This window comes from Heterodontus francisci, chromosome 18 (genome assembly GCF_036365525.1).
Source record: "Heterodontus francisci isolate sHetFra1 chromosome 18, sHetFra1.hap1, whole genome shotgun sequence".
NCBI lineage: Eukaryota > Metazoa > Chordata > Chondrichthyes > Heterodontiformes > Heterodontidae > Heterodontus > Heterodontus francisci.
The window spans coordinates 68322324-68336113 of record NC_090388.1 but is presented as its reverse complement, the minus strand read 5'-3'; the positions used below and the strand labels follow the sequence as shown (position 1 = coordinate 68336113).

Sequence of the window (13790 nt, the reverse complement as noted above, 5' to 3'; positions counted from 1 at the left end):
TTAATTGCAAAATTGTGAACATAACCTTGATAAAAGTGTCTTTGATTTTGCTACAAATTAGAAACAGAGAAAATCTTCCCTTCCCTCAGATGTTCTTAAATAAATGATCAATCCCATACTGTGAAACAAGTGCAATTAAAAAATCTGTTTTCCCTGTCTTTTATGTCAGAGTTATTGATTTATTTTTACAAATGTCGATATTGCAAGTGAAATATTAAGCATAAAAACTTTTGTCTTTTTTTCTCCTCCATGAATAATTTTAGGAAAATCCCTCCTGCCGCAGACAGCCCTATGCCATCTCCCGCAGCGCCTATTACCACGGCTTTCTCAGCATCAGTGCTACAGCCATTAAGCAGCCCTTCTGCAGTTTATCTTCCTTCAAGCTCACCAATCACTCCGCCTTGCATAATGACAGCCCCTGTGTTGTCATCAGCAGGTTTTGTGACCACGGTGGACACTAATTCCATCATGTCATACACTGCTGCCTTTCCACAGGCAGCAACTGCGTTTAGTTTGATGGACTCTGGGTTCAAGGCCCCGTCGTTATTATCACCGGTACCTGCTGTTGTACCTTCCCCGTCGCTCAGTAAACCGCCGAAAACAAAAACCAGCAGATCCTCCAGAGTTAAGGACCTATCTTCCCGTAGCGACAAGGGCTCATGTAACAAGAGGAAGAAACCGCCGCCGCCTCCTGTCTCCTCCCCATTTCCATCGGCGTTACAGACCTCATCTTCGACTTCATCATTTTCAGGGTCGCACAAAAGGAACTGCGTGCTGAACCCCGTCACCACATTGAACTCATTTCCTGCAACATCTTCCTACAGCGCAATGTCTGTGCACAGTACGAACAATGGAACCAACGCACTCAGTGCCAAAATAGACCCCTCAGGACGGACTTCTTTGCCTGGCAGCTCGACAGACTCTATTAAACACATGAGCATGGTGGTGAGCAGTATTGACCCCACTCTCTCTGTTTCTTCCCTGGTGCAGCACCCAGGGGATCATGCACTAGCGGCACACAATGCTATGTCTTCGCTGCCCCTTCCTTTTGACAAGTCAGAAGGGAAAAAGCGTAAAAACTCTAGTTCCAGCAGTAAATCCAGTAAAATAACCAAAATGCCTGGTATGAACAGTGTTCACAAACGAAGTGCTGCCAACGTTATGTCTTCAGTCTCAGAATCTTCAAACAATTCTGTCTCTCGCCAGGTAAGGATTCTGATTTTGACATCTTTCTTTCAGAAAACTTAATCTACTGTTAAATGTTTTGCCTTTATGCACTGCTTAGGTGCATCACTAAAAATGACACATTATCTGACCATTTATCTCATTGCTGTTAGTAGGGTCTTGTGTGCAAGTTGGCTGCTGCATTTCTTACATTGCAAGTGATGACACAACTAAAGTACTTAATTGGTTGAAAAGCGCCTTGGATTCTCCTGAGGCCATGAAAGGCGCAATAGAAATGCAAGTCTTTTTATACAATTGAGCCTAAAACACAAAATTTAAATCAGTATACCTGCTAAAATTTATTCATGGGTTGTGGGCATCACTGGCAGGTGTAGCATTTATTTGCTATCCCTGATGGCCTTTAAGAAGGTGGTGATGAGCCGCCTCCTTGAATACAACAGAACGGCTTGCTGGGCCATTTCACAGGGCAGTTGAGAGTCAACCCACATTGCTGTGGATCTGGAGTTGCCTGTAGGCCAGACCAAGTAAGGACTGCAAATTTCCTTCCTTAATGGAAGTTACTGAACCAGGTGGGTTTGTAACGACAATCCAATAGTTTTGTTTTCATGATTAATGATACTATCTTTTTATTCCAGATTTATTTAATTAACTGAATTTAAATTTAAACTCATGTCTCTGGGTCATTAGTCCAGGCCTCTGGGTTCCTAGCTGAGTAATATAACCACAATGCTATTGTGCCCATAATTTGCATATCTTTCAAGCTGTTAATATCAGCAGATCTTGGTATTCTGATTTAGTATTTAGACAACAGTACTAAGAAAATAGTTTTCCAAATTCAGGCTTATAAAATTCAAATTTGACAATTGTGCAAGTAAAAAAAGTATGTGCAAACTGAACTGAGTTGCCTGGACTTTGTGGACACTCCTGACATAATGCAGCCCATGTCTTAACATTAACAATTGTGAAAATGAAAATGGTTTTGGTGAGTTATAAAGGCTCATATCTTTGTATAATTTTAACAAGAACTAATAGAGAAAGAAGTAATCTCAATATGAATCTGTAACCCTTCGTATTTCACAGGGCATTTGGTTTAAAACCAAACCTATCTTTGAAGATGGCTTTTACTTCAGACCTATTAAGACACCTACAATTGAATTCAGGCAATTGTTAGGGAGCCCAGTGAAATACGTCAACCTCAAATAAGACATTTCAAAAAAGACTTACATTTATATAGTGCCTTTCATGACCACCAAACGTCTCAAAGCACATAATGGCAGTGAAGTACTTTTGAAGAGTAGTCACTGTAGAACTGTAATCACGTAGGAAACGTGGCAGCCAATTTAGACACAGCAATCTCTCACAAACAGAAATGTGATGATGGCCAGATAATCTGGTTTTTTTTAATGCTATTGATTGAAGGATAAATATTGGCCTGGTCACCATGGATAACTCCCCAACTCCTCTTCGAAATAGTGCCATGGGATCTTTACGTTCATCTAAAAGGGCAGAATTCAGATCAATAGAGACAGGACCTCCCATTTGCTATTTTTTCCAAGTCTTCTCATGCTATGCACATTCTTCGAGAGAGAGAAGAGTGGGGGGGAGGGGGTGGGATCCTTCTGCCAAGTCTCTGTCAAAGCTAGTCTTAAACCAGCTACTAGGATAGGTACAGGAGCAACACAAAGGTTGCAAACTTTTTTTCAATTGATTTTTATTTATTCATTCAGGGGATGTGGGTGTTGCTTTCAAGGCCAGCATTTATTGCCCATCTCTAGTTGCCATTGAGGAGGTGATGGTAAACCAACTTCTTGAACAGCTGGAGTCCGTGTGGTGAAAGTACTCTTACAGTGCTTTTAAGTAAAGAGTTCCAGGATTTTGACCAGGCAATAATGAAGGAACAGCAATATATGTCCATTTCAGAATGGTGTGTGACTTGGAGGTGGACGTGTTTCCATACGCCTGCTATCCTTGTCCTTCTAGATGGTACAGGTTATCGGTTTGGGAGGTGCTGTGGAAGAACCATATATGAGAATTCCGATCAACTGGTTTCCTTCCCTTTCACAAACTCATCGGCATTTTAGTGAAATTCAAGAGGTCAGTGTTTGTGGAATTGTGAACTTGAACCTGATTTGCACCCTTTGGTTGGCTTACTTTTGCTTTTACAGCAGGTCTATATGTTCTTTGGGCCTCTTTATCTCGAGAGACAATGGATATGCGCCTGGAGGTGGTCAGTGGTTTGTGAAGCAGCGCCTGGAGTGGCTATAAAGGCCAATTCTGGAGTGACAGGCTCTTCCACAAGTGCTGCAGAGAAATTTGTTTGTCGGGGCTGTTGCACAGTTGGCTCTCCCCTTGCGCCTCTGTCTTTTTTCCTGCCAACTACTAAGTCTCTTCGACTCGCCGCATTTTAGCCCTGTCTTTATGGCTGCCCGCCAGCTCTGGCGAACGCTGGCAACTGACTCCCACGACTTGTGATCAATGTCACAGGATTTCATGTCGCGTTTGCAGACGTCTTTAAAGCGGAGACATGGACGGCCGGTAGGTCTGATACCAGTGGCGAGCTCGCTGTACAATGTGTCTTTGGGGATCCTGCCATCTTCCATGCGGCTCACATGGCCAAACCATCTCAAGCGCTGCTGATTCAGTAGTGTACAAGCTGGGGATGTTGGCCGCCTCGAGGACTTCTGTGTTGGAGATATGGTCCTGCCACCTGATGCCAAGTATTCTCCGGAGGCAGCGAAGATGGAATGAATTGAGACGTCGCTCTTGGCTGACATATGTTGTCCAGGCCTCGCTGCCATAGAGCAAGGTACTGAGGACACAGGCCTGATACACTCGGACTTTTGTGTTCCGTGTCAGTGCGCCATTTTCCCACACTCTCTTGGCCAGTCTGGACATAGCAGTGGAAGCCTTACTCATGCGCTTGTTGATTTCTGCATGTAGAGACAGGTTACTGGTGATAGTTGAGCCTAGGTAGGTGAACTCTTGAACCACTTCCAGAGCGTGGTCGCCAATATTGATGGATGGAGCATTTCTGACCTCCTGCCCATGATGTTCGTTTTCTTGAGGCTGATGGTTAGGCCAAATTCATTGCAGGCGGCCGCAAACCTGTCGATGAGACTCTGCAGGCACTCTTCAGTGTGAGATGTTAAAGCAGCATCGTCAGCAAAGAGGAGTTCCCTGATGAGGACTTTCCGTACTTTGAACTTCGCTCTTATAAGGGCAAGGTTGAACAACCTGCCCCCTGATCTTGTGTGGAGGAAAATTCCTTCTTCAGAGGACTTGAACGCATGTGGGTGCGAGAACACAGCCCTGTTTCACGCCACTCAGGATAGGTAAGGGCTCTGATGAGGAGCCACCATGTTGAATTGTGCCTTTCATATTGTCATGGAAATACTTAGTAGCTTTGGTGGGCATCCGATCTTTTCTAGTAGTCTGAAGAGACCACGTCTGCTGACAAGGTCAAAGGCTTTGGTGAGATCAATGAAAGCAATGTAGAGGGGCATCTGTTGTTCACGGCATTTCTCCTGTATCTGACGAAGGGAGAACAGCATGTCAACGGTCGATCTCTCTGCACGAAAGCCACACTGTGCCTCAGGGTAGACGCGCTCGGCCAGCTTCTGGAGCCTGTTCAGAGCGACTCGAGCAAAGACTTTCCCCACTATGCTGAGCAGGGAGATTCCACGGTAGTTGTTGCAGTCACCGCGGTCACCTTTGTTTTTATAGAGGGTGATGATATTGGCATCGCGCATGTCCTGGGGTACTGCTCCCTCGTCCCAGCACAGGCATAGCAGTTCATGTAGTGCTGAGAGTATAGCAGGCTTGGCACTCTTGATTATTTCAGGGGTAATGCTGTCCTTCCCAGGGGCTTTTACTGGATGGATTATGCACTTCACTGAAAAACTTGGCACAGCCTGTTATAAAAATGTAAAGTTCAACTGGTAACCAAACCAACATTGTGTAACTGCATGGCGAACGGACAATTCCCTAATCTTCATGTTCGTGATGTCAGTAGAGTGTTTCCACTCGCAATAGAAAATGTTTATCCCAGTTCTATACTTGTGAATGTGGAAATATAAATGAGTAATTCTTTTTAATTGAAATTATCACCCATAATAATTAGGTTGCCTTAAAAAGTATTTTACTTGCGATTTAATTTTTTTTTTTAATGAATATTTAAAAATATTTAGTTTCAGTCATATTCATTTCTTTAGTACTGTGAGCCATTTCTGAGTTTTCATCTTTTCACTGAGTTTCAGTAAATCCTCTGGGTTCGCATTCCTATCCAGTAGGATCCCTGTTTTGCCATTAGCTATTCTTTACAATGATATACTAATTGCTGATGCAATCATGGTTTTATTGTATGTGTGGTGACAGTGTCTAGTTCTGGTTTGTGTAATTAGAACCTACACTGTTTGGGATTTTCTTCTCCCTGCTGCTCTCACATGCGTTCAAGTCTTCAGAAGAAGGAATTTTCCTCCACACAAGATCAGATGGCAGGTTGTTCAACCTTGCCCGTCTAAGAGCGAAGACCAAAGTACGGAAGGTCCTCGTCAGGGAACTCCTCTTTGCTGACGGTGCTGCATTAACATCCCATACAGAAGAGTGCCTGCAGAGACTCATCGACAGGATTGATTGATTTATTTATTTATTTAGAGATACAGCACTGAAACAGGCCCTTTGGCCCACCGTGTCTGTGCCGACCAACAACCACCCATTTATACTAATCCTGCATTAACCCCATATTCTCTACCACATCCCCACCATTCTCCTACCACCTACCTACACGAGGGGCAATTTACAATGGCCAATTGACCTATCAACCTGCAAGTCTTTGGCTGTGGGAGGAAACCGGAGCACCCAGCGGAAACCCACGCAGACACAGGGAGAACTTACAAACTCCTCACAGACAGTACCCAGAACTGAACCCAGGTCGCTGGAGCTGTGAGGCTGCGGTGCTAACCACTGCGCCACTGTGTGGCTGCCTGCAACGAATTTGGCCTAACCAACAGCCTCAAGAAAACGAACATCATGGGACAGGACATCAGAAATGCTCCATCCATCAATATCGGCGACCACGCTCTGGAAGTGGTTCAAGAGTTCACCAATCCTAGGCTCGACTATCACCAGTATCTCGATGCAGAAATCAACAAGCGCATGGGAAATGCTTCCACTGCTATAACCAGACTGGCCAAGAGAGTGTGGGAAAATGGCGCACTGACACGGAACACAAAAGTCCGAGTGTATCAGGCCTGTGTCCTCAGTACCTTGCTCTATGGCAGCGAGGCCTGGACAACGTATGTCAGCCAAGAGCGACGTCTCAATTCATTCCATCTTCGCTGCCTCCGGAGAATCCTTGGCATCAGGTGGCAGGACCGTATCTCCAACGCAGAAGTCCTCGAGGCGGCCAACATCCCCAGCTTATACACCCTACTGAGCCAGCAGCACTTGAGATGGCTTGGCCATGTGAGCCGCATGGAAGATGGCAGGATCCCCAAGGACACATTGTACAGCGTGCTCGTCACTGGTATCAGACCCACCGGCCGTCCATGTCTCCACTTTAAAGACGTCTGCAAACGCGACATGAAGTCCTGTGACATTGATCACAAGTCGTGGGAGTTAGTTGCCCGTGATCGTCAGAGCTAGTGAACAGCCATAAAGGCGGGGCTAAAGAGTGGCGAGTCGAAGAAACTTAGCAGTTGGCAGGAAAAAAGACAGAAGCGCAAGGAGAGAGCCAACTGTGTAACAGCCTCGATAACCAATTTTATCTGCAGTGCCTGTGGAAGAATCTGTCACTCTAGAATTGGCCTTTATAGCCACCACAGGCACTGCTTCACAAACCACTGACCACCTCCAGGCGCTTAACCTTGTCTCTCAAGAAAAGGAGGCCAAAGAAGAAGAAGAATTAGAACTCTATCTTGTGCATATTAACTTGAAATTGATGTCTGTCAGTACTGGTTCTGAATCCAATAGAATGTTACAGTACAGAAAGAGGCCATTCAGCCCATCTTGCCTGTGCTGACTCTTTGGTATAGCAATCAATTGGATCCATTCTCCTGCTGTTTCCTCGTCATCCTGGTTTTTTTTCCCTTCAAAGTTTTATCCAATTCTCTTCTGAAAATTTAAATTTAATCTGCTTTCTCTCCACCCTTTCAGGCCGTGCATTCTAGATCACAAAAACTCACTCTGCAGTTTTTTTGTCCCTAGTGTCACCTCTGGTTCTTTTGCAAATCAACTTAAATCTGTGATTTTGAACACCTCTATCAAACCTTCTCTTAATCTCCTCTGTTCTCAGGTGAACAACCCCAGAACTTCCAGTCTCTGCACATAATTGAAGTCAGTCATCAGATGTCATCCGTTCTTTTGTACAGGGCAGCTTAAAACTAATGAGGATTTGGGCAAATGAGATCAACATTAATATTATAAATAATGTCACATAACTAGAACGCATTAATACTTTCAGTTTTTTTATTTGTTGTACTGTGCTATTGATTGTAAGTGTTTTTGAGCAGAAATTTCACCAATATTTAAAATTTTTATTCTGTGCCTTTATTTAGTAATTGTGCAACATGAAACCCTGGTGAAGATGAGAGCAGTGCAAAACATGACTAACAGAAAATGCTCAACTGGTCAAGTAGTACATTTAAAAATGAAAAAAAAATAGAACCACTTCACTGTTTTAAACTTGAAGACAATCTTTTAAACAGCTTTGGGGCGGCGCAGTGGTTAGCACCGCAGCCTCACAGCTCCAGCGACCCGGGTTCAATTCCGGGTACTGCCTGTGTGGAGTTTGCAAGTTCTCCCTGTGTCTGCGTGGGTTTCCTCCGGGTGCTCCGGTTTCCTGCCACATGCCAAAGACTTGCAGGTTGATAGGTCAATTGGCCATTAGCAATTGCCCCTAGTATAGGTAGGTGGTAGGGGAATATAGGGACAGGTGGGGATGTGGTAGGAATATGGAATTAGTGTAGGATTAGTATAAATGGGTGGTTGATGGTCGGCACAGACTCGGTGGGCCGAAGGGCCTGTTTCAGTGCTGTATCTCTAAACTAAACTAAAGCTAAAGCAATTAATGAGAGTTTTTTTCCACAATACCATTTCTGTTTGGTTGAATTACCTTTTGAAACCAGCTTGAGTGTTGTCTCCTGTGTGGTTGGCATTCTTCCATCTACGAAAGATAATGGACATGCAGCAAACGATCCACTTCGGTAATTCATTTCGGTGGGATGTCTTCTCTTGGTGCACCTTTGCTGATAACTGAAGGCCAGCCCTTGAGTGGCAGGTTTTGCCACAAGTGCCGCACGTGAAGCTGAGTTGTTTTCGGCGTTGGTGCCTGTTGACGATCAGTTGCTCCAGCAGCTTGGTGTGGTAGTGCACACTAGTCCACAGGAGGTGTCTCTGTTTCCCTCTTTCACCAGCTAGTCACTCCCAGGTGCGATAGTTGACATGTAAATGAAAGATGGTTACTTCAACTGCCACATTCTGTGATCGGTATTTTGGTGGCATCCCTTGGATATAGGGGATGGTAGCCTCGTGGTAATGTTACTGGACGAGTAATCCAGAGGCCTGGGCTAATGCTCAAGAGACATGAGTTCAGATCCTACCATGGTACCTGGGCGATATTTAAATACTGTGAATTAATAAATCTGGAATAAAATGCTAGTCTCATTAGCAATGATCATGAAACTACCGAATTGTCTTAAAAACCCATCTGGTTCACTAATGACCTTCAGGGGAGAAAATCTCCGGTCCTTACCCAGTCTGGCCTCTATGTGACTCCAGATCCACAGCATTGTGGTTGGCTTTTAGCTCCCTTCTGAAATGGCCTAGCAAACCATACAGTTACTATATAAAAATGCACTGTGGGTGTATGTACACCACAAGGACTGTAGTGGTTCAAGAAGGCAGCTCACCACCACCTTCTCAAGGCAATTGGGAATGGGCAATGAATGCTGACCTTGCCAGCCATGCCCACATCCCAAGAACATATATTTAAAAATGTATGTATCTGTATGTTTTATATATGTGATAACTGGAAGCAGTTAAATCTAATTGAGGGGATTAGATGATGTCAAAGTACAGGAGTAAAATTTTGAATGGTTGATAGTTGTCTAAACTTTCGGATTAGATGACAATCTCAAACTTCTGCTTGGGTATCTAGTTTTAAAATGCCTGCTGCAAATTTCTGGAATCCTTTTCACTGTTCTAGTTCTAATTGTCAGTGTGGATACTGACAGTGTTTTCCACATTGTGTGATACATGCTGAAGGATAAACAATTGTGACTTTGTTACTGCAAGATTACAAAAAAAAATACATTAAACTGAAAAACTCTGGCCTGTGGACATAATCAATGTATATATTAATTAAAATTACTGGCATCGGTTATTCACACCTCTGGTATTGTGTTTTCTCCTGTGTTCTATGTGTTACCCTGGCTAGCTCAGGCCTAAAGCAGTTTGACCTATTTCATTCCTTTAAATATCTCTTTGCAAGTAAAGACCTGCTTGGGTCTGCAAAAAAAAAACCTGACCCGAGCCCGACCCAGCCCGAGTCCTTCCGTTTTTTCCCGTGCCTGACCCGACCCGACCATCAGTTAACTTCCTTCCATTTTTCACTTTGTTGCTGATCTGCACAGACTTAAATAACTAACAAAACCACATTTCTAGTCCAGAAATTAAATCGACATTGAAGCCACTTCCCTGTGATAGAGCGTGTCTGACCCGAGCCCGAGTGCCGGACCTGGAAGTGCAATCCGACCTGACCCGGACCCGACACATTTCGTTGGATCCCGTTGGGTTTGGGTCGGGTAGCCAGTCTTTATTTTGCAAGTAGCCTTATATTTAGATATTGGGAAGCATTTTGTGAGTATTGTTATCAGTTTTGCATCACAAACATGATGCTGTATGGTGCAGAATTCAATTATTTAGCCACAAATGGGATAGTTTGGAGAGAAGATTTAAGGCATTTTTACCTCATTAGGACAATTTATGAACCTTTTGGCTTGCACGCTTTCCAACAATAGAATGCATCTGTCAATCTCCACATTCAGATTTGTAAAGACCAGGCAATACATTTGAAGTCTTAAAACAAACAAGAAAATTTTAAGTGTTATTTTTGGCATTGAGCATTTTTCCCCAAGAAACTAATTCCAATTTTATGTAGATTCCTTTAAATATTCTAGCCTAGCTTATGTATCAGTTTTATATAAAATAGGAAAGTGTATATTTAACTGTTATGGACGGTAAAACAATATGGAAGGTTCAGTGGCAACTGGAGTTGTCATTTTGCCTGCCAAAAGATTGGGATCATAAATTCAGACAGAAGGTGTCCACATTAGAAGCTGAGTCATTCCTCAGTATGGCAGGTGTCTTGCCAAAAAACAGATAGCCAGTGATGGAATGATAAAGTGTCTTTCAGATGTGCTTTTTAATTTTAATCAGCTTGTTACACAAGTTAAAATACTTCAAAGTGTCACATCTTTTACACATACAAAACAATCCTTGAAAAAATTTAGTTTCATTTTCTTGTGGTTTTTCTGGATTTGGGCCGAACTGCAGATTTGCGGGCACCTGCTAATTTATAGAAACGTATTAATTATTGATTTTATAGTATGCCTTAAGAGAAATGAGTTGGATTTTAATCTACATATAGACTGGAAAAAGCAGATGGGCAAAGGTAGCCTAGATGAGGAGTTCATAGAATGTTTTGGGATAGTTTCTTGGAGCAGCATGTTCTGGAGCCAACCAGAGAGCAGGCTATACTAGACCTGGTATTGTGCAATGAGATAGAATTAATTAATGACCTCATAGTTAGGGTGTCCCGAGGTAGCAACGGCCATAATATGATTGAATTTTACAGTCAGTTTGAGGGAGAAAAGATTGGGTCCAAGACTGGTATTTTAAACTTAAATAAGGGCAATTATGAGGGCATGAAAGCAGTGTTAGCTAAAGTGAACTGGCAAATGAGGTTAAGGGATAGGTCAATAGAGATGTACTGGTAGACATTTAAGGGGATACTTTAGAATACACAGAATAGATGGCAACGAGAAAGAAAAATTCCAAGGGGAGGACCCACCATCCGTGGTTAACTAAAAAAGCTAAAGATAGTAACAAACTTAAAGAAAAAGCATATATTTATGCAAAGATGGATGGCAAGTCAAAAGATTGGACAGAATATAAAAAACAGCAAAGAATGACTAAAAGATTGATAAGGAAGGAAAAATTAGAGTACTAGGAATATAAAGACAGATGGTAAGAGTTTCTACAGATTTTTTTAAAAAGAAGAGTTAACAAAGTGAGCTTTGGTCCTATAGAAAGAGAGTCTTGGTAATTAATAATAGATAATAAGGAGATGGTAGATGAATTGAACAGGTATTTTGCATCGGTCTTCACTATAGAGAATACAAGTAACAACCCAGAATTAGCTGGAAGTCAGGAAATGGAAGGGAGGGAGGAACTCAAGAAAATTACAATCACTAGGGAAGTGGTACTGTCCAAATTGTTGGAGCTGTGGCTGACAAGCCCCGGATCCTGATAGACTTCATCCTAGGGTCTTAAAAGAAGTGGCTCGTGAGATAGTTGATGTGTTGGTTTTAATTTTCCAAAATCCCCTCGATTCAGGGAAGGTTCCATTAGATTGGAAAATAGCGAATGTAACTCCTTTATTTAAAAAGAGAGGGAGACAGAAAGCAGGAAACTACAGGCCAGTTAGCTTAACATCTGTCACAGGGAAAATGTGAGAAGCTAAATGTTAAAAACGTTATAGCAGGGCACTGAGAAATATTCAAGGTGGTCAGGCAGAGTCAACATGGTTTTGTAAAAAGGAAATCATATGTTTAGCTGATTTATTGGAGTTCTTTGAGGATGTAATATGTGCTGTGGATGAAGGGGAACTGTGGATGTACTGGAGTTAGATTTTCAGAAGGCGTTAGATTTTCTGAAGGGGTTTGATGCCACATCAAAGATTATTGCAAAAAATAAAAGCTCACGGTGTCGGGGGGTAACATATTGGCATGGATAGAAAATTGGCTGGCTGACAGGCAAGAGAGAGTAGGCATAAATGGGTCATATTCTGGTTGGCAAGATGTAACGAGTAGTGTGCCACAGGGATCAGTGCTGGGGCCTCAACTTTTCACAATTTATATAAATGACTTGAATGAAGGGACCGATGGTATGGTTGCTAAACTTGCTGATGACACAAAGATAAGTAGGAAAGTAGGTTGTGAAGAGGACATAAGGAGGCTACAAAGGGATATAGATAGTTTAGGTGAGTGGGCAAGGATCTGGCAAATGGACTATAATGTGGGAAAGTGGGAAATTGTACCTTTTGGCAGGAAGAATAAAAAAGCATATTATCTAAATGGTGAGAGATTGCAGAGCTGTGAGATGCAGAGGGATCAGGGTGTCCTGATGCATGAATCGCAAAAGGTTAGTATGCAGGTACAGCAAGTAATTAGGAAAGCTAATAGAATGTTATCATTTATTGCGAGGGGAATTGAATACAAAAGTAGAGATGTCGTGCTTCAGTTATACAAGGCATTGATGAGATCACATCTGGAGTACTGCGTACAGTACTGGTCTCCTTATTTAAGGAAGAATGTAAATGCATTGGAAGCAGTTCAGAGAAGGTTTACTAGACTAATACCTGGAATGGGCAGGGTGTCTTATGTGGAAAGGTTAGTCAGGCTAGGCTTGTATCCGCTGGAGTTTAGAAGAGTAAGAGGCGACTTGATTGAAACATATAAGATCCTCAGAGGTCTTGACAGGGTGGATGTGGAAAGGATGTTTCTTCTTGTGGGAGAATCTAGAACTCTGGGTCACGATTTAAAAATAAGGGGTCGCCCATTTAACACAGAGATGTGGAGAAATTTATTCTCACGGAGAGTCATGAATCTTTGGAACGTTCTTCCTCAAAAGACAGTGGAAGCAGAGTCTTTGAATGTTTTTAAGGCAGAGGCAGATTGATTCTTGAAAGGGGTGAAAGGTTATCGGGGGGAGGTGGGAATGTGAGTAATCAGTTCAGCCATGAACTTACTGAATGGCGGAGCAGCCGACACATGTTCCTAATGCTTATGTTCGTATGTACTGTTCAGGGGCCTGTACAGCACTCCCACAAGCGTCCTCTTGCCGTTATCATTTCTCATCTTTACCCAAACTGTTTCTACCTCCTGGTTTCCTGAACTTAGATCATCCCTCTCTATTGTGCTAATACCATCATTAATTAACAGAGCCACCCCTCCGCCTTTTCCTAGCTTCATATCCTTCCTAAATGTCATGTATCCTTCAATATTCAGGTCCCAATGTATATCATCCTGCAGCCATGTTTCTGTAATGGCTATCAGATCGTACTTATTTACTTATATTTGCGCTAACAGTTTATCTGTTTTATTTTGAATGCATTCAGATACAGAGCCTTTAGTTTTGTTCTTTTATTATTTTTGTGACCTCCAGCCTTATCTGTTGATTTACTCTCAGATTTGTACGGTCTGTTTATCATTTCCCTTATTTACCTTTCTCTCTTGCCTTGTCTCTACTCTTTGATTTACCATATCTTCCCAAATTTGATCCCTTGCCCCACTAATTAGTATAAAGCCCTCTCTACTTCCCTAGTT

At 42.7% G+C, this 13790-nt stretch overlaps 1 protein-coding gene across 12 annotated transcripts in view; it reads left to right on the top strand.

The window, feature by feature from the left end:
- LOC137379700 (ataxin-7-like protein 1) overlaps positions 1-13790 on the top strand; it is a 269395-nt gene that overhangs the window by 236899 nt on the left and 18706 nt on the right. For all 12 annotated transcript variants that reach the window (XM_068050925.1, XM_068050924.1, XM_068050923.1 and 9 more), the window contains one exon: positions 264-1206. In XM_068050925.1, coding sequence (XP_067907026.1) covers positions 264-1206 — 943 coding nt within the window. The remainder of the gene's footprint in view (positions 1-263; positions 1207-13790) is intronic.